The sequence below is a fragment of the Aptenodytes patagonicus genome, chromosome 3 (genome assembly GCF_965638725.1).
Source record: "Aptenodytes patagonicus chromosome 3, bAptPat1.pri.cur, whole genome shotgun sequence".
In the NCBI taxonomy this organism is placed as follows: domain Eukaryota; kingdom Metazoa; phylum Chordata; class Aves; order Sphenisciformes; family Spheniscidae; genus Aptenodytes; species Aptenodytes patagonicus.
Genome location: NC_134951.1, coordinates 95,403,433 through 95,427,038, shown reverse-complemented (window position 1 = coordinate 95,427,038; position 23,606 = coordinate 95,403,433). Strand labels below are relative to the sequence as shown.

Below are 23,606 nucleotides of genomic sequence, written 5' to 3'. Positions count from 1 at the left end.
CCTCCTTATTTGACCGCAGCTTTTCTTCTTTATGCCTGCCAAGGGCAATTTCATGAAGCACAGATGGCCAGGACTCCTCTGCTGGAGCATCAACTCACTGCTGTTGATGGACTGGGATTATTTTTGGCATGAGCGCTTTTGGCTTTCTCTGGCATGGCCTAGCCATTACGACATACTCTGCTCTCTTATCCACGCTTCCTTTTTAGCACTGATGTGCCTTCTGCGGGACTGCTGTGTCCCAGGCGATATGGCAATGCTGCCCAAGAGAACTAGAAAGAGCAAGAAAAACCCTCCCCTACAATCCTATAATTGAGTTTTCCATTATTAATGATGCATCTTTATCCACGTGCATAGTTTTTCTTCTGAAGATGCTGGCAACTGAACAACTGGAAGAAGCGAATGGTGTCACACCGGCCCCGGCCCCCAGAATTTGAAGCAATTTTAGAAAAGCCGCCAGAGCATTGCCTTAAGGAGTTTCACTGTCAGCACGGCGTCGGGCAGGCTCTGGTACGGCCAGCGCTGCTTCAGCATCCCCAAAAGCCACATCACCAGTAGGGCACCGAGACACTGCTGCAGCCAGCGCCGCCGGGGCACGGGGCACAGGCCCCCGCGGCCTCCCAGCCGCCTCGGCAGAGGCGGGCCATCACCCACCGGCTCGCGCAAACCCGCCTAGGAGAAACGAGACCCGCGGAAGCGGCGATTTCAATTTATTATTTTTATTTCCCGCGGCAACCGCGACACCTGCCCCGAGCCCCCCCCCGCCCCCGGGCCCAGCGCAGCTGGCCCCCGCCCGGCCCCGCCGGCTGCGGCCCCGGCCCCGCAGGAGCGGCGGGAGGCAGCCCTACGGCGGCCGCGAGGGGTCCTGTGCGGCACACGGCATGCTGGGATTTGTGGTCCCGGTGGTGCCGCGGGGGCCTCCCGGGTGGGGAAGCGCTCGCTCGCTGACGCAGTTTGACCCTTCTGCCGCCCCGTCCCCCTCCGCCTGTTGCCGCGACACCGCTCGCCGCAGCACATTCCAGCGTGGGTTCCGCGGCGGGGAGGAGGGGTCCTTCCCCGGGGCCTGCCCGAGGTGCCGCCTGAACAGAAACGTGGGATCCTTGGCTCGTCCCGGGCTCCCGTCCCACAGAAACACCCCGGCGCCCGTCCTCACACCCGCGTCTCCGTTTAGCAACGCTGCCTGGCTCGGCGGGTAGGCGGGGACCGCCGCGGAAGGGGGCCGCGCCGATCAGGCATGGCGGCGGGGTGGCCCGAGAGAAGCCGGGTGAGGGGTCAGGCCGGGGACCTGCTCCTCCCTCCCTCCCCACCCTGACATGCCAACCCGGCAGTCGGCGGCGCAGCAGCGTGCGAGCAGCGTACGTGGGGCCGCCGCGGGGGGGGAGGACGGGCGCGCGGCGGGGGCTCCTCGCTCCCCCCACACCGCAAGGCGGGAGCGGGGTGCGACCGTTGAGCCCCCCCCGCGGGGCCGGGCTGCGGGGGGGCGGTCGGGGGAGGGAGGCGGCGGGGCTGCGGGTACCGGGGGCGCTGAGTCCCGCTGTCGCGCAGGTTCCCCCTCCGTGCCCCGCCGCAGGATGGAGTTCGAGCTCCTGGAGAGCGACGTGCTGGAGTCGCTGGAGGACCTGGGGTAGGTGCCCGCGGCCGAGCGACGCCCTGTCCCGGGGCCGGCGCTGGCGGGGGGAGGGGAGGGGGCGCTTGGCGGCCGTTGGCGGGGCCGTGGCGTCCCCGGGCGGCCGGTGTGGGCAGGGAGCAGGAGGGCGGCCCCGGTGTGGGTCCCTGGCGCGGGGGGCGCCGCTGTCCACCCCGGGCAGGCGGGGCCGGTGTCGCCCCGGAGGGCCGCGGCCCAGGGCAGCACCTGGAATGGTCTCTTTTTGTCAGAGCCCAGGTGCTGGCCCCATAGCGGGGCTGGTGATGGTGCCGGTTGGGCTTGAGAAAAGCACCAAGCCAAACAGGCAGGTTTTTAGCTGTACGGCCTTTACAAACGTTTTACCTCTTCCTGCACGCTGATCTCCTTGATTCTTGTGATGCCATCTCATCTGTGAGCCCTCTGTTCAATAGAGCGGTCCTAGCTGAGGGGGGGGAAGGGAGAAAGCTTTTAAGAGAAGTCAGGGGAGAGGAAAACTTTTAGGCTTTGTACTAAAAGTGAAAAATAATAGACAGCAAAAGAAATTGTAAATGACACATTATTTTTGTCCTTTACTTTCTTTTTTAGTATGATACAGCTCAGGAAACTTTTGTTGTTTAAACCTGTTACTCTGTCAGAGTCAGTAAAAGTTATACAAATATGAAAGGGAGAGCAAGGAGAACGTGTCCTGCTGCAAGCTCACATGTCTGTAAACTGTTGAGGGTTCAGACAAGAGGCAGTTACAGTTTTACTGCTGCTGGTTCTATGCAAACAGCTGTATTTGCTCATGTTGGCCACATTCCCATAAATCACTTCGTGGCTAGAGTCATTATGCTTCAACAAGGATTATACTTCCAGGCTAAGTTGGTGATGATAGTTCCAAAGCTTGATGGATAGGCTTCTGTTTTGACAGGTATTTCTCCGGCTGAAATGTGAAAAGGTCTCTGCCATGATGCACATACCGTGATCGACTTTTTTTTTTTTGCCATATGTTTAAAAGGATATTACTGGCTTGAAGGATTTGTGATTTGTGCTCCTTATCTGTGTAATTACGGACAGAAAATGTTGCTGTCGATTTTTGGCATAAATAAAGTGAACAATGAAGGCAGATAAAAAAATAAGTCATATCAACCAAGATTGGCAACAGTGATTGAAAAGAAAATTTGGAGGGTGAAAGGCATGGGGCTTCAACAGTATTGGTAACAACTGGGAAAACTACTGCATGTTACTAAAGGACTTCAATTTCCTTGTGTCTGGAAAGACTGGGGTGTTTGAGGTTTTAAGCTTTGGCAGTAGCTCCATGATCTTTCACAGTTCAACTTATTTTTTCTAACCAGTTACTGAAGATGTTTCTAATGTATTACTTGTTTTTGTTTTTGTTTTTTTAAATAGCATTGCACATCAAAGAGTTGTTTCTTTTTGGATTTGTGCTCGAGGTGCTCAAATAGTGGCCTCTTGCCTTGTAAGTCAGTTTGAACTATTGAAAAAGCAAACAAACCGGACAGCATAATGCTACCAAAAGAGGAGTGTAGCTCTAGAACATGTGCCATTGGCAGGAATGGAAGGAAAAAGCTGCTTACAGTCAGGAATCTGCAAGTTGGATTACTGGCCAAATAGATGTGTAGCTGAAGTCATAATTATCAGAGATAACACAGTCAAGATGTCCTATCTGTCAAAGAAAAATTCTAGAAAAGGGGCCTCTGACGTGACCAGTGACTTAAATCCAGATCCTGCCAAAGCAAAAGGCTTGTCACCACTTCCCTTCTACTTTGATCTGTAACTGGATGTTTCTGTTCTGAGTCCCAGATGTTCCTATATATGTGTAGATCTGAAACCTCTGTGGGATGGGACTTAAACTTGCTCTAATTAGCCTGTTGGAGTTGTCGGGTTTACTGTGGTAATGTAGTAGGGTTGTAATACATCAGATTACAGCTTCCCACCAGCTGCTAGTAGATTAACTCTGTGTCGCTAATGGAGCTGCTCTGTGAGGTAAAAGTTATTTTTGAGTGTGGCTGCTTCATTTTCGTTGGATGAAGTAACAGGCTGTTAGTGAAGACCAAATCCTTTATATGTGATGTTAAGCACAAGAACAAAGTGTGGAGAATAACATTTTAATTTGCTCTTTGAGAGATTTTTTTACTTCCAAGGGTTGCCAAGAGTTGACTGGACTCACTGGGTTGCTGTGACATAGTGGGTGACTTTTCCTGGAAGTTCGAAAGAGGGATTTTGGTTGATTATGCTCACCCTTGGATGTCTTTCTGTTTTGGGTGCAGTATATCAAAATAATATTGTGCATTTTTTCTTAAATACTCTGGTAAGTTCTGACTTTGTGCTTCTACCTGGTTAATAAGGCAGTCTTCTTCCTACTCTTCCTCCTCTCCCTGACAGAGTATCAGTACACAGATGTCCTGAAAACTGTGTCTTGTAAGACCTTATCTGTAGACTCATGCTTTCTTATACTAGGCCTGATTTTGGCTTATTTTGTTTATGGAAAGAACTAATTCTATTTATTTTTCTTATGTTCATTTAAGAAGGTAATTTTTCAAAAGAGGATATTGTTTTGCAGATCACTTTTGTAACATTTGTATCAAAGGCTTTGTTTTGCATGGCAACCGTTTAATACACGATAGGAAATGACAGAAAAGATGCACTAGTTCAGCAGTAATTATTCAACATACTGTAAAGCAGTGCTCAAGAATGATACTTTAAAACTGCAGTTGTCCTAGATAGGTATATTGTAAGTAGCTTCTTCAAGAGAGAGAGGCAGAGAAGTTGCCACTGTATGTGATAACATTCTCCAGGATGAAACCTTTGATGATGATATTTTGTGACACAGTCTCTTTGGCAGCAAGCTAATGTGCATGGAAATGCTGGGTTTACTCAGATGTTTTCAGTACGCTTTTTCTTACAGTTCAGTGCAGGAATCTTATCAGTTTAGATGTTCAACGTTGCAGATGTGATGAAGGTGTAGCTCTCAATATGTATACAGCATAAAATAAATCTATCACAGGACATCAGTCATAGCAACCGTTAATAAACTGTGCTTTTGTTTTACTTGTCAGTTACAAAGGTCCATTGTTAGATGATGGAGCGCTGGCTCAGGCAGCCTCTCGTGGAGCCAGTTCCCCTGAATTCACCAAACTCTGTGCTTGGTTGGTATCTGAGTTACGGCTATTCTGTAAACTAGAGGAAAATGTGCAGGCAACTAACAGTAAGTAGCCATAACTCTAGCACAAACGTGCACTTAATGTGTGTTCTTGTATGCCATAAAGATTTGGGCTGACAATTGCCAAATCTGTTGTACCAGGGAGTATCATCTGCACACTGTCAGATTTTTGGATATTTTCCACCTCAAACTTGCCTAGTGAACAGCCAGTAGAGGTTGAAAATAATAGTGAGGATCAAACAGTCTTTCATCTGAAATTAGCTTTTTCTTTTAATTGTTCATCCATAGAGGTTTTTTAAAGTTCTTGGATGGATTTAAGAAACATTAGTGGTTTTTTTTAATTAGATCATGAGAATACTTTTATTTCAATGCTTCTGTTTGTAATTTTGATGTAAGAAATACCTGCTGTTCAAGGAAACATTCTCATGACTACAATAACCATATTTTCTTTTTATTGTTGGTTACCTTAACTCTGTGCTTGCTATGTATTTTTCCCTCTTTATGAAACACTCTGTGAGAAGGAGCCTGAAAATGTTTGTTTATTGTTTTGGTGGAGGAAGCAAACCTTAGTTTTCCAAAAATCTTATTTTCAATCAACTAGTCATGACATTCTACAGATTGAGTTGTTAAATTGGTATGATAACCTGTACTTCTGAATATCTAGTGTATTAACTCGTAATACCTTTATGAGCTTAACTTTCAATCTACTCAGTGGCCCAAGATTGCTGCCTTTCACCTTAACATCTGTTCTTTCCCTTTTCCTCTCTGTTTTTGACATGTCCATCCTTTCTTCTTTGAGTATATTTGACTCCCTTTTTCTGTAACAATACAGCATCTCACCTCTTCTAGTAGTATAAGGTTCCTACTATACATTTTGTGTAAAAAATACAATCCAGCAGTATTCTAACACCTATTTCGAATTCTCTAAACACAGGGATAGAAACATTTTATCTGTAGTACCATCAAGTCCTACCTTCATTTTGTGTGACTTGAGTTTATAAATTACAAACATTTTGGGTTGAAGTCCCTTTTCAAAAGAAGAAAAACTGTTACCTCTCATTTATCAGTATTTTTTGCATAACTTGGCTTAACAAATTCAGATTAGTTTCACTAATTTCTGACACAAATATCAGTCTAAGCTTTGGTTACATGACTTGATTATTTTTTAAAGGATATTGATACGAAATAAGATCAATTGACAAATATGAGCTTACAGGGAGAAGTAGTAAAAACATGAGAGCTCATAAACCATATTGTTCTTGACTTTATCAGAACTATCTAATACATTTGTAGTGGGAACAGTTAGTTGATACTTAAAATATCCCTGTAAAATTTGTGATGTTTTTAACGTCATTTTTCATTGTAGAAGTTGCCAGTGGCTGGCTGCTGTAGCTGGGAAAAGCTGTCAGTGAAGCGTAATTTTACAATAATGACGAATATCATGGTTCCAAACAGATTGTGCTGTGTCTTTGAGAAACCCAAAGAATGCATTTGGCTGCCATTAAAAGCAGGGTTTTAATGTTGAATAGCAACTGGAGCAAAGCATTATTTATTTTTTTTAAAAAGAGCTAATTCATTGTAATCATAGCCAGAGATCATATATTAGCCTTAAACAAGTTGTTATTCTTTTCCTTCTAAGGTCCAAACGAAGCAGAAGAATTTCAACTCGAAATGAGTGGGTTGCTGGCTGAAATGAACTGTCCATATGCATCATTAACATCAGGGGATGTGACAAAACGCCTTCATAATCAGAAGAACTGTCTCTTGCTGCTTAGTAAGTTAAAAGGGTGCTTGCAAGCAAATCTGGTTTTGTGCAAGAATCAGTATTGTTTCTTATGCTTAATGAGATACTGGTTTTTTTTTACCGCAATGTATAAAAACAGTTACCTAAAACTAGGAATTATTTTTCCCTGTAATTTACAGTGTCAGAATATTATAGTTTTGGGTCTCATAAACTTACCAGTCACTCTGTAGCCAGTATATGATGGAAAATATTCTGAGTATTAACCTTTTTCACATTCACTAGCAAAAAGTCTGTCCTATTGCTTGTCAAAAGGTACTCTGAAGAGGGAATAGTTTGAAGACTTCTGCCAGGATTTAGCCACTGAACTTTGTTTAGAAGGGTTGTAAAAATGACCGCTAACATCAGATGCATCATCATTTTGGAGCCCCCACCGTGATGACTTGCAAGGTGCAACAAGACTTGCATTTTCCTACACTTTGACAACAATTGGAATTGTTGTGAAAAAGAGAAAATGTTTTATCCCAACTCCCAGTTCTTTTGATCATCTCCCTTAGTAAATAGCTTCAATGTTGCTTTCTGCTGATTAAAAAGAAATTAGCAGTAGCAACGGTGATGTCTTCCCTTTACTTTTCCACCCAGCAGGTCTCAATACCTAAATTGGTTTTATTCCTGCTTCGGAAATGTTAGAGAAGAAGAAATAGTACTTAAATTTGGGAAAAGCGTATGATGTTGATTCACATTTATTAAAAAAAAAAAAAAAAAAAAGATTTTTACAAGTATCAGAGTTAGAAATTGTAATACTAATTTTAACCTGGTCTTAAATTCAACATAAATTAATGTTTTATTTGCTTCCTCAGTTTCTGCTGATTCTTTAACTTTTCCAAACAGAAATTTAGTTCTGCCCTCAGCTGAGATGTAAGAAATGAATTACAGAGTAGGTTCCTGTATTTCAACAGTAGGAGAAAGATGGGTAGTACGACTTAATCTGAATTTGTTTTGATAGTATGTTCAAAATGTCAGATGAAGTGAGGTAATTATTGCATTTAAAATATTTTCTAGCTCAAACAATCCGCCCTTCAGCTTATTCGCTGTAAGCCAGCCATTCAATAAATTTGGCTTGTGTGTGACACACAGTTTATCCCAGAGGTCCTCTGTGATGTACATTTTGGTAATATAAGGCCATGTTCAGAAGCTGAACTCTGGTATCCCATCTGGCAGGAATACTGTGTTTACTGTCAAATGTGGAATTGAAATAGATGCCAAATCCCTTTTGTGTGTACCATGATACTAATACCTAAAACTTTTGCGTAGCTTGCTTTACCTACGTTAAGCTAACTTATTAGGTATCCTGTTGTACGTGAGCCATAAAACCAGATTGTTTCAGGAAAAACAGAATAACCCTCTTTCATGGAATGCCAGGGTATTTTACATTTTAACGAAATGAGCACAGTTTATGTCAATTGGAAGATGTGGCAGTATTGCTGGGAGACGAAAGCACCAAATAAGTGAAAGTAGTTAGGATTGTCTTGGTGTGCAGCATCACTAGAATACAATATTAAGTACTGGCATCTTCAAAAAAAAGTAGTAGTACAAGAGTTTCAGGTTGGTTCAGAAAAGGTCTGCAAAGAAGAATCACTGTCTGGAGAACGTTTATGTCTTACAGTGATAAACTTAAAAATTTCAGTCTTTGTCAGAGGAGGTTGAAGGTAGCTTGAATGTGATCTCTGAATTCTTGAAACAAAATTCTGCTGCTAGTTTCTTTTTCAGGAGGTCCTAACAGGGTGTAAATAATTGAAAGTTGAATATAAGGAAAATCTGTATAAAGTAACATTGAAAGAACTTACAAAGGATTCTTCACTGCTTTACGTATTTTAAGAATTTTAAAATTTATAAGGTGTTCTGTGTCTTTAGCAGAAGACGTTGTAGAGATCTAGAAGAAATTCTAGAGACCATTAAAATGCTTTATTTTCTTAATCTTTTGATCTGTCCCAACTTTATAGGTAATAAGCTGCTTTTGTATAGCCATGGGTGTACATCCCTGCTCACAAGTCTGTCTTTATCAGTGCAATATCTATTTTTCAATCCTTATTTTTAGAAATAATTATTTACGTTACTGTTATGGTCACCCAGAATGATTCATGATAAAAGTATTATTAAACCTGTGCATTTTTTCAATTGAAACTTTAAAGTTGTGACAATTGCAAGCAAAGGCTGTGCGCTAAATTTATATCACTGTAACCTATACCTAGTGCTGAAATTTTGGGTGTGGACCATGTTCAGAAATTATGTGATTTTAATTTTTTTGTTTGTTTGATAAAGGAGTTATAATGTGACGGTAGGCTCTTGCAGTTCTGATATTGAAGAGCACTGCAGGCATTCTAGCTTCTATTTCATCGGTTACTGCTTTCCTTTCTGGAATTATTATAAACCTGAATTCTCAATAGTACTTTTAAAAGGGGGGTTATTTTTCCACTCTGCATCTTGCCTGGGGAAGTAAAGGAGATTCATCCAGCATTTCACTTCTCTCTACTCATTTCCTTGCTTTGTTTTCTAGAGCCTCAAGGAGTCTTGCTTGTGTAGCTTAAAGTGCATGTCCCAGTCCCTCATTCTGCTTATTTCCATGTTCCTAGTCTCCTGTCTTTGCTGGGCAAAGCCTGAAGGAAAAGAGGTGTGCTCTGTTGAACTCTGTGATTAATACCTGTTGGAATCATAGGGATTTTTTCCAGGCTTTAATTGGTAGTACTAAACCTTTCCCCTGTTTGTTGTGTTTCTAGCATTGGGCTCAGTGATTATTAGAAATATGAGCGTTCCGTGGATACCAAAATTATAGCCCTAACTGTTTCTAAAACAGTCCATTTGCACATTTGTTGGTTGTAAGCACTTGAGTTCTCACTGGTTCTAAAATAATTTAACTCGGCTATATCTGATGCTGAAATCTAATTTTTCTTACCCCAGCATACCTCATCTCAGAACTGGAAGCTGCCAGAATGCTGTGTGTGAACGCCCCTCCTAAAAAAGCACAGGAAGGAGGTGGCAGTGAAGTCTTTCAGGAGCTAAAAGGCATATGTATTGCTTTAGGCATGTCCAAGCCTCCAGCCAACATAACGATGTTCCAGTTCTTCAGTGGAATTGAAAAAAAAGTAAGATTCAAAGGAACAAAACTAGAATATTTATGATGTTACTGTTTTGATGGAAAATAGTTCTGCTACCAGGGAGAGATTTGCCTCTTGTGAAACTCCAGCGTTTGAATTGTGAAGGAGAGTTAACATGGTTTACTGAGTATGCCAACAATCAGGATTTTGAAAATGAATTTAAAGGCTTTTTCCACGCCAAGGCATGAGGTCAGGGACTACTGCTGTCATTGCCTTACGGGGTGAGGTATTTCTTACTCTGCTCTAGGTTTTAATGTCATCACCTGTTGCAGGAGACATGGAAAATGCTGAACTTCGGCCTCAGGAAAAACGTTAAGGAGAAATGTATTCCAAGAAATACACCTAAACAAATTTTTACAGGAACCTACTGTTTTAAAAATGTTTAGGTTAAAAGGTGTTGTAACTAAAGCCAAGTTTACACCTTCTCCCTAAGGCTTCATCAGTTCTTGTGGTTCCATTTATTTTTGTTCCTTTTACATGTATGTGTTCTTCAGGTTGTTGTTTTTTTTTAAAAGAAATGTACTTTTGTTTGAGTAATTTTTATAAAGCAGAGAAATGAAGTGGAATGCACAGCCCAGTGCACAGACCAAAGGTGGGGGACAGAAAGTTTTTAAGTTACATTAAGTAACTTGCAGGATAGGTGAGAGCAGAACAGCAGAAGAGAACCTTTTGTGAACTTTAAAGAACAGATATGATTACAAAGCTCCCCAAAATACTTTCAGAGAAGTTTTTTGACTAACTTTTTAGTTGCACTGTATTTAAACAAATCCAAGCAACTGAAAATAGTGGTTCACTTCTCTGCAAGAAATCAGTTTGAATTGACCTGTTTAAGAAGAGGAGGATGGTTTTCAGCAGAAGTCCAAGATGGAGAATGGAAGCAGTTTGTTTTCTGTTTTTGGCATTGTGATGGGCATTAAATAGTTAGATATGTAAGAAATCTGTGCTTCCATTTTCTGTAAAAGGTAGAAAATGTTCATAACAATGAACAATGCTAGCAAGCTTTGCTGGTGAAAAAGACTATAAAAATACAGAATACAAAGTAGATAGAAGTCTGTTTAATCTGGGAATTCTGTTATATTTTACTAATTGACTTTTCTTTTACATTGTCTTGCTTTAAAGTCAAACTTGCATACACCTTGCAAAATCATTAAAGTTAAATGAATGTTATCTCATTGATTTGTATCCATAGGTGGTTATACTAAAAAAAACCATAAATAGTCCTTACAGCGTAATAAAATACATCAGGAATTTCTAACCTACGGAGTTTTTTAGAAATCATATGTAGCTGTGGTGCTTACAGTCTGAACACTTCAGCTGTTGGTAGTATTTGAGAAGGAGAAGGTAAAGCTGTCTAATAACTGAAAAACTTATTTCACTTTATAAATGAAAATACATCACAAAGTTGAGCGAAATGTGAAAATTTAAATAACAAAGTGAAAATTTTACTCTTGACTGTAAGATGTTACAACGAGATCACCCTGAATTTTTCTTGTTTTTGAAAAGTGAGTCTTCGAATGGCAATATTCTGATCTAGCATGTGAAAATCAAGCTACCTTTTTCTTTGCACATACATAGTACAGTTTGGAGTAGGATCTTTGTATAATTGACTCTCTCTGTTAATGATTTACCACATTAAAAAAAGAAAGTGCTGATACTTGAATGAACTGCTATCTCTGCTATTCTGAAAGCACTTGGTTTTAAAATCTTCAAGTTAAACAAATTGGTCTCAGCGCCTTTGGAAAACCAGGTCACTGAATGTGTTAAATCAGCTGCTGGAATGAACAGCCAAGGAAGTTGAAAAATGTGGTTTGCAGCAGTGGAAAAGTGAAGTTTTGTAACTCCAACCTGCTTTGATCCAAGTTTTTGTCGCTGCTACTCTGTTTCTTCCCTCTGAAGTCCTCAGAAATTCTGAGATGGGAAAGAAAAGCTAAGTTGTGCCCAAACTTTTAAAATGCAAGTTAAATTTAAGTTTTCATATTGAAGATTTTCTCCTTTTGATTGTAGAGAGGAGTCCTTCTTTAGGTCGTGTTATATTTCACATTGTCTTAATACAACTTTTTTGATACAAGTGTGGGGTTTTTTTCTGAATTAAAGAGATGATGTGTAGAATAATCCCTCTGTCTTCAAGGTGAGCTGTACCTCATGGAATCTTTCTATTTTAACTGTAGATCTACTCTGTAGTCCCTTCCCTTAATTTTTAAATAATTATAGCCAAGACTACCAGAAATATAAAAATAGTTGCTTTCCAAAAGAAGTGTGCTTGGTTCTTTGTCCCAGAGAAAACAACTTGATATTGGATGTTGCTTTGTCATGCCTATGACTGTCCAAGAGTCCTCTCCTGTAATTTGAATCTTGAAAAGGTTTTTTTTTTTTCTCCAATGCTTATATTTTTGTATGTCTCCTAACAGCTGAAGGAAACCCTAGCAAAGGTTCCACCTAATCATGTTGGAAAACCTTTATTGAAGAAACAACTGGGACCAGCTCACTGGGTAAGTAGTTGCAGGTATTAGAGCCCATTTCCCTTTTTCAGGTATATAAAGTATTGATCTTGATTCTTTGTGTAATGTTGCAAAATGATTTTTCTCATCTCTTTCTGAAGATGAGAAGACAATTTCTTGCAGTATTTTACACATATATTGGTACAATAAGTGTTCAGCAACTGAGAAGATCTTAGGCTCATGAATCTGTATGTCCAGATGCAGGCAAGAGTTCTCCAAAATAAAGGAGGTTTATGGTGGTGGTGGTGCTGACCTGCATGCTTGTGCAGTAGCTTAAGCCTTCATCTCCTGTCCCTTGCCAGCACTCTCTGTGTGACCTAGCCTTGCTGAGATGGTGTCATATCCCCTCCTGTGGCTTCTTTCCAGCTAACCAGTGGGTCTTCCCATCATTTCCTCCTCTCTTTCTGTCCTGCTGGAGTAGTCTGCTTCCTTCATAGCCTCTTTTCCAAGAAGCAGTAGATGTGCAGGTGGAAGCTGGGAGAGGCTGTACACCCAGGTGGCAGAGCCACAATCGTCTCCAGCTGGGTTTTGTCACCTGCTGTTCTAGAAAGATGGTGCCTGGGTTAGACACTGCTGCTGCACCAACACAAAGCTATGGCTACTGCTGCAAGACTGCAAGTCTCTCTTGTGTCTCTTGCTTAAGGTTGAAGCTCATCTACTCCCAACAGTCTGCTTCCTTCAATGCTTGTACTGTTGAGGCTGAAAGTGGGCCCCACCACCCCCCTCCAGCCAGGCTTCAGTCAATACATAAATCATTTCCTTTATGGTGCATATGTCAGCTGTTGCTCTGACTAGACCTCTGTCTGCTACCAGGTGTGTTGCTAGTGATGGCTTTTCCCCGTAGGGCACTTTGTTGTCTTCTCTGCATGCAGATTGTGCTTTAATCAAGATCCTCTTACAGTACTTTACTTAGTTTTAGTCCTCTATCTTTGCTCTATCTTTGTCCTTAAGCTTACTACTTTTTAAGAAGGCAAGGACACCCTGGTCCCTAGGACTTAACGTATGTCCTTGCATCTCCTTCAGCTTGTTGCATGCAGTATTTTCTCACTCTTGCTTCTCTGTCCTGGTGGGTGTTGAGAAATGCCTCAGCAGTGGGTGCAGTTTTTACGTCCCTTGTGAAAAACAGACAGCTGTGCTGTTAGAAGTGGTAGAAGGCTGAATGTGAGGATGACAGAGCCTTCAAAGCCTTCAGGAAAATAGTGCCAGCAGGCATAGCTTGTGCTGTGGGCCCATTCGACAAGGTAGAGAATTGCGGGCTTACGCCTCGCTTAATATCTCTGTGTGTCTTATTCTCTTCCATCCACACAATTTATTATCTTAAATAGAAACATTTTATCTATAATCTATAGGTGTTATTTGCAAATTTTTGTTCCAGGAAAAAATTGAAGCAATCAATCAAGCCATAGTCAACGAATACGAAGTCCGAAGAAAACTATTAGTCAAACGTTTGGATGTTACTGTGCAGTCCTTTGGCTGGTCAGATAGAGCTAAGGTACAAACAACTTGCTGTGAAGTCCTGGTTGATGGTAATGCTTTATAATAAGTATCTCTGGAAAACTGCTTCATTGTTTCATCCTTCATGAGTAAGAAATAATCACAGGAGTTGTCTGGTTTTGGTTTGAGTTTCTGAAGAAGTTTATGACAATGTAAGATGACTAAAAAAATTTTACTTAAAACTGATTTGTTGGATTTTAAAACTAGTCGGATAGACTGTGTGTAACTATACACCAAAGCCAAAACATACAGTTAAATAGGCCACTAGAAAAAAAAATAGTAAGGGGAGATTACTGATCCAACCATTTGCGTTCAGAGTGCCATAATATGAATCATTAAGTGCTGTGTCTGTGTGATGGTAGAAAAACACCTACCTGTTGACCATCCCTTAACTTACTTTGTGCTGTCCACAGTGATCAGATTTCCTTAACTCAAAGTGTGTCTGCAAGCACAACTCCACAGATGCACATGAGAAAAGCTGCTAAGGCACTACTTGTTCTTACCTCATAGACAGGGTAATATTTTATGTGCTTCTTTTGTCTTTGAACCGTGCAAGTGGCTGTGACATGACGTCTGTGCTCTCTGAGTATGTGATACATATTCTGCTTTTAAAAATAATTACATAGTTTCCCTATTTCCTATATTTCATAGCGAAAAAGAAATGACAAGATTTAAAAAATGGTACATATCACATTTTCTAGGACTAAACCAGATCTGCTAACATGCTGTTAATTATGCTGCTGGCAGTGTTTGAGACTGAGTTAGTGATAAACTGTGACACATGAATCATCAAGTGTTTTTTCTTGATAAAGGATTTATTCAAAAAGCAACTGTATTTTAATAATAAACTGTGACCTCTCCCCTTCTCTGTTTCATCACCTGAGCAGGATTTCTACTGATGTTCTATCTCTTAAACCTTGTATTCTTCAGGGTTTTTAGTAGATGATTGAAGGACTATCTGATTGTTTGAATATTTTAATAGTGAACGAAAATGGGCAAAAGTATGGATTAAGTTAAAAACCAGGGGCTTCTAATTGTGTTAATAGCTTTTGCATCCCAATCCATGTTTGGGTTTTTTTTTCCTAGGAGAATTCTCAGCTGTTTTTGAACTTGACTATGACTACATGAAATCCTTTCACAAAACCCACAAATTGTATATATGCATTTATATCTATTGAAATGCAATTCTAAATTTTTTTTAGGACCATAAAAATACAAAATTGGAGAATGTGGCTATAGTATTCCAGACATGCGATACAGTTTGTTTTAACAGTAACTTTTAGCAATGCTTTAATACATGATGGTAATTTTTTTTTATTTTAAAATTTGAGAAGTATCAGAATACAGTAGTATAACTAAATAGTTACTTCTCCAGATAGTAGAAACACCAGTAAAAACTTTATAATCTATTATTAGGGGTTTTTTAAGTTCAAAAATGTCAAGTCTCACCTAAAAGAATAATATCATAGCACCAAAATACTGTGCTCAGAGCTCAGTCAAACTTGCCAGGGAAAAGCATACTACTGCTCTGGTGAATACTGTTGCTTCTCCTGTCTTTAGCCAGCGTCAGGTAAATGATGTGCATGTTTTCCTTCATTTTGAATAAACCGTGTTCAACTTGTAGTATAAAAGTAGAAGCTTTTGGTTCTAAAAACTTATCACCAAGTCATTTGGAAATATGTACTCTCAATTCTTCCCAGTTCCAGTTTTCTACCTTTAGATGGAAAATAGAATTTTAGGATTTGCTCCCAAGTTCTTGCTTTATCAAGAGATTTGTTGGAAAACCTGGTTTGCCTGTCCCCACTGCTGTCATCTGGGGTCCAGACAAAAAGCAGCCCTTTTGTCTGTGTGCAGATTGCTATCTGGTTTATCCTAACTGCATCACACATTATACTCTGTTGATAACTGAAGATTCATGTAACTCATGTGTTAACTCATGGCTGGTAGCACAGATTTCTGTTGTATCTGTCAGTTGGAAAACTGCTGTCATACTTTTGAGGTGTTCAAAAAAACCATTATGGTTAATGCCAAAAGGCAGTAGAGGAAGAGAGATTGCATACAAGGCAAAGTTGACGTGTAGGATCTCGTTTCTAGCTTGGGCACTACGTATGTGAGAGAAAGGACTGAATTAGAACAAGCACTTGAGAGCTTTAGTTCTGCCAGTACTTCTTGATGGCTTGCCTTTGTGAAGAAGCTGACTGGAATGAAGAGTGTGAAAGAGTTAACACAGCCTTTTTCTGCTGATACAATGTTGGAGATATGGTGATGCTAGCCTAACTGGAATGGGTGTGGGTTAGAGTGCAGGCACAGGAGGAGGTCTGGAGGCTGGACACAGATGTGTTTCACTTTCAGTATCTTTTAGACATTAGCAGTAATTCATATAACTATATGACACACTTCTATTCTGTGTTTGCCTGGAAGTAATACAGTCTGCATGTATATATTGTTAATCTTAAAATTGTCAGAGATCAGTGTCTTGTCAGTTCAGTCAGAATAGCGTTTCCTATATTACTTAAGAAATTAATTTGACAAATGCTAGCTTTGTTGCAGTGATTCTTAGTTACAAAGTGGTTTTTTACTGTTTTTATATTAATTTTTATTATTAATTTTATTATTAATTTTTGTTCTATTTGCAATAGTGTCTTGTTCTTCAGTGTTGATTTGATTCTTTTGGTGAGGTGTCCCATTGCTTTCCTATTACTTTAGCTGACTGGGTTTTGTTTTTCTTCTCTCCAACAGAGTCAAACAGAAAAACTGGCTAAAGTCTATCAGCCAAAACGTGCCCTCTTATCTACTAAGTGCACTATTTCCGTTGCAAATCTCTTGGCTGCTCGGCAGGATCTGTCAAAGATTATGAGAACAAGCAGTGGGTCCATCCGAGAGAAGACTGCATGTGCCATTAATAAGGTACCTTTGGTGACAAATGGCTTATTCTTTTATGAATATTTAAATAGTTTGAATGTAGTAATAAATCCTACTTTTTTAGGATTGTAAATGGAATTTGGAAATAAAGGATAAGAAACTTGGTGTTTATGTACTCCAGATTATGCATCAGTGCATTATGGGAACTGCAATTTCACCTGTTTAGGTTCAGAGTGCCCCTTCTTAGGGGCAGTAAAAAATTGCTGAAATATCTTTGATTACTTTCAGTGGGAGTAGGCCTGCTCTGTCTTATCAGAATTACTGATGTCATTACACTGTTGCTACCTAATTCTGTCACCGTGTCTAAAATAACACCTACATAGTAACTGTGTTTCTGGCCCATGTAAATAGAATGCATTAAGATCACAAAGCAAGGGTCTTGCAGGTTAGATTACAGTCAAGTGTGTAGTTTTAGGAATGACATAGTAGGAATACGATTTAGACTAAGCAATTTCCCTTGTTTCAAAAATTATGATTTTACAGGGGTAATAGGCTCACAAAAGTACATGTGCTGAACTTGAAGCTCAGTAGCTGTGTACAGCAGTACTTGGTACTTTAAAATTTGTGGGTGTACATGCACGCTTTTCTCCGTTTTGTGTACCAGTTGTATTTCAGGTAATACTCTAATTCATTTAAGATGGAATGGTGGTGTGCTGATTTGACCACCCCCCCTCCACCCCAAATAATTTTTACACCTTTTTAGTGTAGTTGGAGTGTGGAATGTAAAAGAAATTAAGTGGGAAGACAGGTGTGACTATCATGAGACCATAAGTATATTTTACTAGAAATGAAATACTGCCCTGCTGCTGATCCATATCCTGTTAACTTATCTCCATTATCAATATTAAATGTTTTCCAAGACGGTAAAAAAGTAACAAAGTAACCTGCTTCTATTTAAGTTTTTCTGTTATATCACTCTAAAACTTGAAGCAATGCAAGTGTCCTGTCCCATTTTAAGTCCTGCTAAATTCTTAATGTCACAGCATCCTTGGACAGCTAAAGACCTTCTAGAGTCTTGCTCAACTCTGGTCAGCACTGTCTGACACCTGTTTGTTGGTGTGTAAGTTTGTCTGTGTGTGTCCTTGCTGAAAAATAAAAATCTTTGCACTTGGTTTACCAAAGATATCATCTTAGCCAATGGCTTCTACAGCAGTTCAGAGCACTATTTAGGAGAGAGACTGTGTTGCACTGTACTTGTGGTGGTTTGAGATTAGCAGTCTTCACTAGTAAACAGTTTAGTGAAAGACTGTATTGATGCTGCCTCTACTGGTGTGCCTGCTGTTTGAACAAAAAATCCAGGTCTCCAGACGTGTCTTGTTAGGAGTGCTTGAAGTACTAGATAATCCCTGTGTAATTTTTATTAATTGGAGACAAAGGTCTGTCACATTCAAACATACAGAAGTTTGCCTTGATGAAATCTTCTAGATGTAAGAACCCTTGAGTGGCTGCTGTTTGTGGTGTGTATCAGTAAGTGTGACTCTTCTGTGAGGTGTTACAACTCCTACGGCAGTTCTCCCTTTCCCTTTGCAGGTGCTAATGGGCAGAGTGCCTGACAGAGGAGGAAGGCCCAATGAAATTGAACCGCCACCTCCTGAGATGCCACCATGGCAGAAAAGACCAGAAGCTGGTCCGCAACAAGGTGGTGGCAGAGGAGGAAGAGGTGGCTACGAATCCTCATATGGAGGGCGAGGAGGTTATGACCATGGGGGTCACGACCGAGGAGGAAGAGGAGGCTATGACTCATCATATGGAGGGCGAGGAGGTCACGAACAAGGAAGCCATGATCGAGGGGGACGAGGAGGACGTGGTGGTTATGATCATGGAGGCAGAGGAGGTGGAAGAGGAAACAAGCTTCAAGGAGGCTGGACAGATGGTGGAGGTGGTGGCTACCAGGATGGCAGCTACAGGGAGAGCAACTACAGAGATGCAGGTTTTCAAACGGGTGGCTACCATGGTGGTGGTGGCGGCGGTGGCTACCAAGGAGGAGGCTATGGTGGCTACCAGTCATCTTCATATTCAGGAAGTGGCTACCAAGGGGGTGGTGGTGGCGGCTACCAGCAAGAAAACAGATATCAAGATGGTGGGTCCCACAGTGACCGAGGGGGTGGGCGTGGAGGAGGGAGGGGCGGCCGTGGTGGTCGCGGTGGCCGTGGAGGTCAAGGAGGAGGCTGGGGTGGCAGAGGTGGACAGAACTTTAATCAAGGGGGGCAGTTTGAGCAGCACTTCCAGCATGGAGGTTATCAGTATAATCAATCTGGCTTTGGACAAGGAAGACACTTCACGAGCTGAGGCTGCTAAAAACTTTTGCTTCAGCAGAGCTCACGTAATAGAAACCTGGTTTCAGAGGCCTGGCTTAATTGCTGTTTGAATTAGTACAGGTTTGTACGTGGCAGGTAGAATCTCTTTGGGTGGGATGTTTTGCATTGAGCAAAGTACAACCTTCTGTAGACCTCTCCTCCACCCTGCCCCCCAACCTGTCGGAATTAAATGCTTCATCACTACCCACTGCACCCGAAACATCAACTAACAGCCATGCTTTTTAGATGTTGGACTGGTTCCCTCTGCTCGAAACACTTTTGTTCTGAAACTACCTGCTGTGTTTGCCTTCTGCTTTTATTTAGAGAAATATCAAGATCTGTCTGGTCAAAATTGTCTATTACAATACACGATAGAACTTCTGCATTTTCCCCCCTAATCATTGTTCAATTGCATGTTCTAAAACCAGTTCTGAGTATTGCTTTTTGGCTTGCTGGCCTCTTGTTTTAGTCACTAAGACGTTGCACACACATGTGTGCACGCACAGTGAACTCCCTCTGACGAACAGGTTTGTTGTCTATTATATGAGCTCTACTGTGGATGCCATGTTCAGTAGCCTTATCTCCTGCTAAACAAAGTTTTCCCACCTGCTCAACTCTGAAGACTGACTGCCGCCAAAATCTGCAAAGATCATTTAAAACTAAGCTAAATTGTGAACCGATAGTGTGTGTAGGCCTGTAGTTAGGTGTAGCAATTCAAACTGACCTGCATCCATCCAAAACAAGTTGCTCCTCCTCCAAACCTAATTTTTACTTGAAATCAGCTAGAAGAAATGACAAACTGAAATTTATTTTATTTGCAAGTTAATACCACTGGCTCAGCAAATCTAGGGCAATTTGTTTTGGGGGTTGTCTTTTTAAAGAAATGCACTACGGCCTGGGAAGATTAGTTCCTGCCTGGAGGAAGCCCTTTTATTATTGCTGCAGAAAACAAAGCCTGGCTGAGTTTGATGTTCTAATGTTTTTTTTTTTTCTTTACTGAAAGCCACATAATGCTTCTTGCTGGGTTTTTGTGTACATAAACATTGTCAAGCTGTGAAAGAAAATGGCTGAAGGTGTGCTGTTGTATAAAAGGTGAGCAATAAAAGTATCTGTATGTTCCCTTTGCCTTAGTTTCTTTTCCTTCTTGGTAGTAAAAAGCAGTTGCTACAGTAGCTGGGAATTTGTGGGGATTTCTGTCTGCTTCATCTATTTTACATTTTAATCTATTGTAGATGTTCTAGTCATCTCAGCTGTACTGTGCGTTCTGCCCCCTGAGAAGCTGTCAGAACAGGAGCGGACAGGAGGAATTGATCTTCAGTTGCTCTGAGTTTTGTTCTATTCCTCCCTCTGAACTGGTGTAGCAGCACGTAGTACTCTCTCTTGGGGGTTGCTATGTAAAGTTATTCTTAAGCTGTGTGAGCACCCATCTGCCAGGTTATGCTCCTGCATGCCATGTGAACATGGCATGCTGCTTCTGGGAGCTCTCCTGATGCTCTCTAGCCTTGTGGCAAACGTAGGTTCCTGCTACTGTGCTTGGATCGCTGTAGCAGAGGCTATGCGGATAGCAGTCTCTGGCTACCTGAAGTGCCCTTGGGGCAGAATCCAGGTTGATGTAGGCAGGAGGAGTTCCTTGGATTACAGAAATAACGAGCATTTTAGAGAATCTGTGTAACGCTGGTGTTGCTAATTCAAGCTAATCATGTAAATAAGCTGATAAACATTGTTTAGAACTGATTTCCCTGTATTTCATTCCATGGTCAACTTGAAAATCTCCTGTTTGATTTATTGCGGCCACTAGGTGCTGCTAGTGATTCACAGATTGGAAGCGAAGGTCTCTGTGAAAGGCACTTGGGAATCTGACTTGATGTCTCTTCTATTTTTTTTAATGTTTAAAAAAAAAAATTGACAAGCCTGACGAGGGAAAAGTTTTCCATATTGAATCCAGGTCTTTGAGGGTCACTGATATAGATCTATTTCAGCATAATACAGGTCAAATTATGATCATCTAAAAAGGAATGTTGCTGCTTCACAAAGGTATTGATGGTTTCTTACAGGGGGATGCTCTGGAGAAGACATCTCCCTTGTGGGAGAGTAATACCTTGTTGTGAGCATTATCTGGTAACTAGCTGCATTCATGCAAAAATAGTGCGGTTTTTTTAAGAATTAAGATTCCTACAACTGGGTCAGTCCTGGACTGGTAAAGGTAGAGAGACTGACAGAGTTAAAGAGCTTTTTGCTGGGAGTGTAATATCTTCAAGTTGACAGCTTCTGCTTTTCTTCACACCGCTCCTTGCTGTAAAGAGGCTGGTGTTTTCTGTCAGTGCATTCAAGTGCTGCAAACTTGCTCGTAGCAAGAGGGAACCCAGGAGGCTTTTCAGAGAGCTTTTGGTTGACTTGCATCAGCACCTTCAGAGACTTCTTTCTGTGCTAGAGCTGCCAGTTTCTCTGCAAGGCTATGACTGTTGCTGCAGTGAATAGCTTCACTTTCGCACACTGAGACATGGTGAAATGATGCTGGGGTAGGGTAGGAGCACAGAGCTTCCCCTTCCCCCTTATTCCAGCTAGCTTTTTCTCCTCAAAATATGTTGCTTGTCCTCCTCCCTCTTCTAGGACTTAGGGTAAGCTGACTCCCACTTTATTGCCGTTTAAGGGGGAAAGTTTTAAAAAAAAAAATTCAGAAGAAGGCAAAACAGGAGGCTTTACTCTTCCAACAGGAAAGAAAACACTTTGCTTCTACCAGCTGTTGTTGTTTTTCCTTACTCTATTGTTTCCTCCTAGTGTGCTGTGACTTCTTTGTTCTCCAGAGAAAACAAGCTTTGTATATGTGGAGAGAGCAGCTTTGATTAATGAAAGCAAACAGCCACTGCTTTGTTATTGTCTGTATGATGCTCTGATATTTACTATTTTCCAAACATGATTCAACTGCATTGGAAGGAATCTCTTAACTGGAAGCTGGGAGAGGAGAGATGGGTTATGGACATTATTAGGCTTGTGGTGGATTGGTTATACGTGCTCGATTTCATTGTGCATCATGATCAAAAGCAGAACTCCAGCAGATCAAGAAGGCAATTAAGTAAGCAAACATTTATACAGGGGAACAAAGTGTTCTACCTTTTAGCCATGGTTGTTCTTGCCACTATTCTTGCACAAGCTTTAGGCATCTTGTTCTGTTCTTCCATCTGCCTTACTTCTCATAGCAACTTTTGTTTCCTAAAGGCTTCGGTTGTATTGCCCTTCCATTCCATCTATTAGGGTCACCCTCTCTCAAGTGTTGTCATTGTGCAGTAAAATAACTATGGGGGGCGGGACACACACTTGCTTCCCACATCAGGCACATTAGTATGTGACTTAGAATACCATGATCTATATTCACTGTGGTCATGGTTGGGTTTTCCTTGCAGGTCTAAGGAATGGATAAAAATTTATTCTTTACTGTGTGCAAAACAGTAATGCAACAAGGGAAAGGGCATCAGGCTGAGCTTTCACCATGCATCACTCACCCCAGGAAGCCTTTTTGCTTGTAGCTGTTCCCTGAGTTGTTTATCATCTTTAGGATTGGTGTTGGCTGGTAGTCTCTAGCTCACTTGATGAGATTCCTCTGCTTCTCTAGTCAAACCCCTGAAGTGTGCAGCTTTAAGGTGATCTGCCATTACAGCTGGTGGCCCCCAGAGGGGCTCCTCTAGCTATGGGTTAGACTTCTTATCCAGAGCACGTGGGTAACCTGCTTTAATGTGGTGGGGTCTTTGACTATGTGTCTCCATTAAACTGCTATTTGCATCTGAATTAATGAAAGTGGCAAAAGTGCCTCAACCAACCTCTGGCCTAACTAGAAACTAGACAGTAAGATAGAACTGGGAAGAAGGGAAGCAAGATTCATGTCAGTAAATAGTTATGAGAAGTGGCTGGAGCTTGAAAAGTCCTGTGGCATAAGAGTATTCCCTGTACAGGTTATGCACCTGAGAAATGAAAATTAAACTGTGCTGAAGTGGGAAGAGTTGAATGGGGAGTAAGTATCACTAAGATCTGATGACTCTTTTGGGTGTCCAAAAGGCTCATGTGGGTTCTTAGAATACTAGAAGTTAATTCAGCTCCCTGTTAGGTTAATGAAGGCCACCACACAGAAGCCCTCAACTGTCTGCTCATTACACATGATTTATTCTTAGTTCTGCCATATTTAGGACCGCAGTAGAGAGTCTCAGTGTTGTTGCGGCTGTAAAGACTGTCAGGCTTGTGATCCTGCTTCCTCTTGGAACTTCTGATTTTCCTTGGACGACAGGGATGCTACAGAAGTATGTATGCATTTTTAAGGTGTTGAGCGTGATTTAGCAGTCCCAAACAAGCTGGCTCATGCTAAACTGCAAGCGTGCTTTATCAGCGTCCTAGCATACCCTTAGGTTAAAATCACACCAGTGTTGTGATCGGAGAGCAGTACACTGAGGTGGATGTGAACTTCTGTTTCCCCTGTGTAGGCTCTCAAAATACTCAGGTGCTTGTTTGTTTCAGGTTACGCCTTTTCAAAGGGACACAAACTGAAAAAGCAAGTGCTATTACCAGCTGTAAACATTGCCTTCTCCCCTCTTTGGCCGAAAATAAGTTGCACCTCTAATGGCTTAACAAACAAGGGTAGAAGGGAAAAAATATTTCTCTCTTGTGTTTACTTTGTGCTTTTTACAGCTCTGAGTGCTGTCAGTGTCATTGTTTCCCCTTTATTGTCC

The 23,606-nt window shown here is 41.4% G+C and overlaps 1 protein-coding gene across 1 annotated transcript; it reads left to right on the top strand.

Annotated features, from left to right (window-relative positions):
• The first annotated feature begins 1,313 nt into the window (after positions 1-1,313).
• FAM98A (family with sequence similarity 98 member A) lies at positions 1,314-20,010 on the top strand. Its single transcript, XM_076334322.1, has 9 exons — positions 1,314-1,352; positions 1,543-1,621; positions 4,681-4,829; positions 6,424-6,558; positions 9,484-9,668; positions 12,089-12,169; positions 13,554-13,670; positions 16,412-16,579; positions 18,125-20,010. Exons 2-9 carry the CDS (start codon positions 1,569-1,571, stop codon positions 18,881-18,883), a joined length of 1,647 nt encoding a protein of 548 aa, XP_076190437.1. The 5' UTR covers positions 1,314-1,352; positions 1,543-1,568; the 3' UTR covers positions 18,884-20,010.
• Positions 20,011-23,606: the final 3,596 nt, after the last annotated feature.

Excerpts from the sequence above, each read along its gene's own strand:
- FAM98A (XM_076334322.1), top strand. The coding sequence starts at position 1,569 with ATGGAGTTCGAGCTCCTGGAGAGCGACGTGCTGGAGTCGCTGGAGGAC. Across the intron at positions 12,170-13,553 it reads AACTGGGACCAGCTCACTGG|GAAAAAATTGAAGCAATCAA; the intron begins GTAAGTAGTTGC and ends TTTTTGTTCCAG. Across the intron at positions 13,671-16,411 it reads GCTGGTCAGATAGAGCTAAG|AGTCAAACAGAAAAACTGGC; the intron begins GTACAAACAACT and ends TCTCTCCAACAG.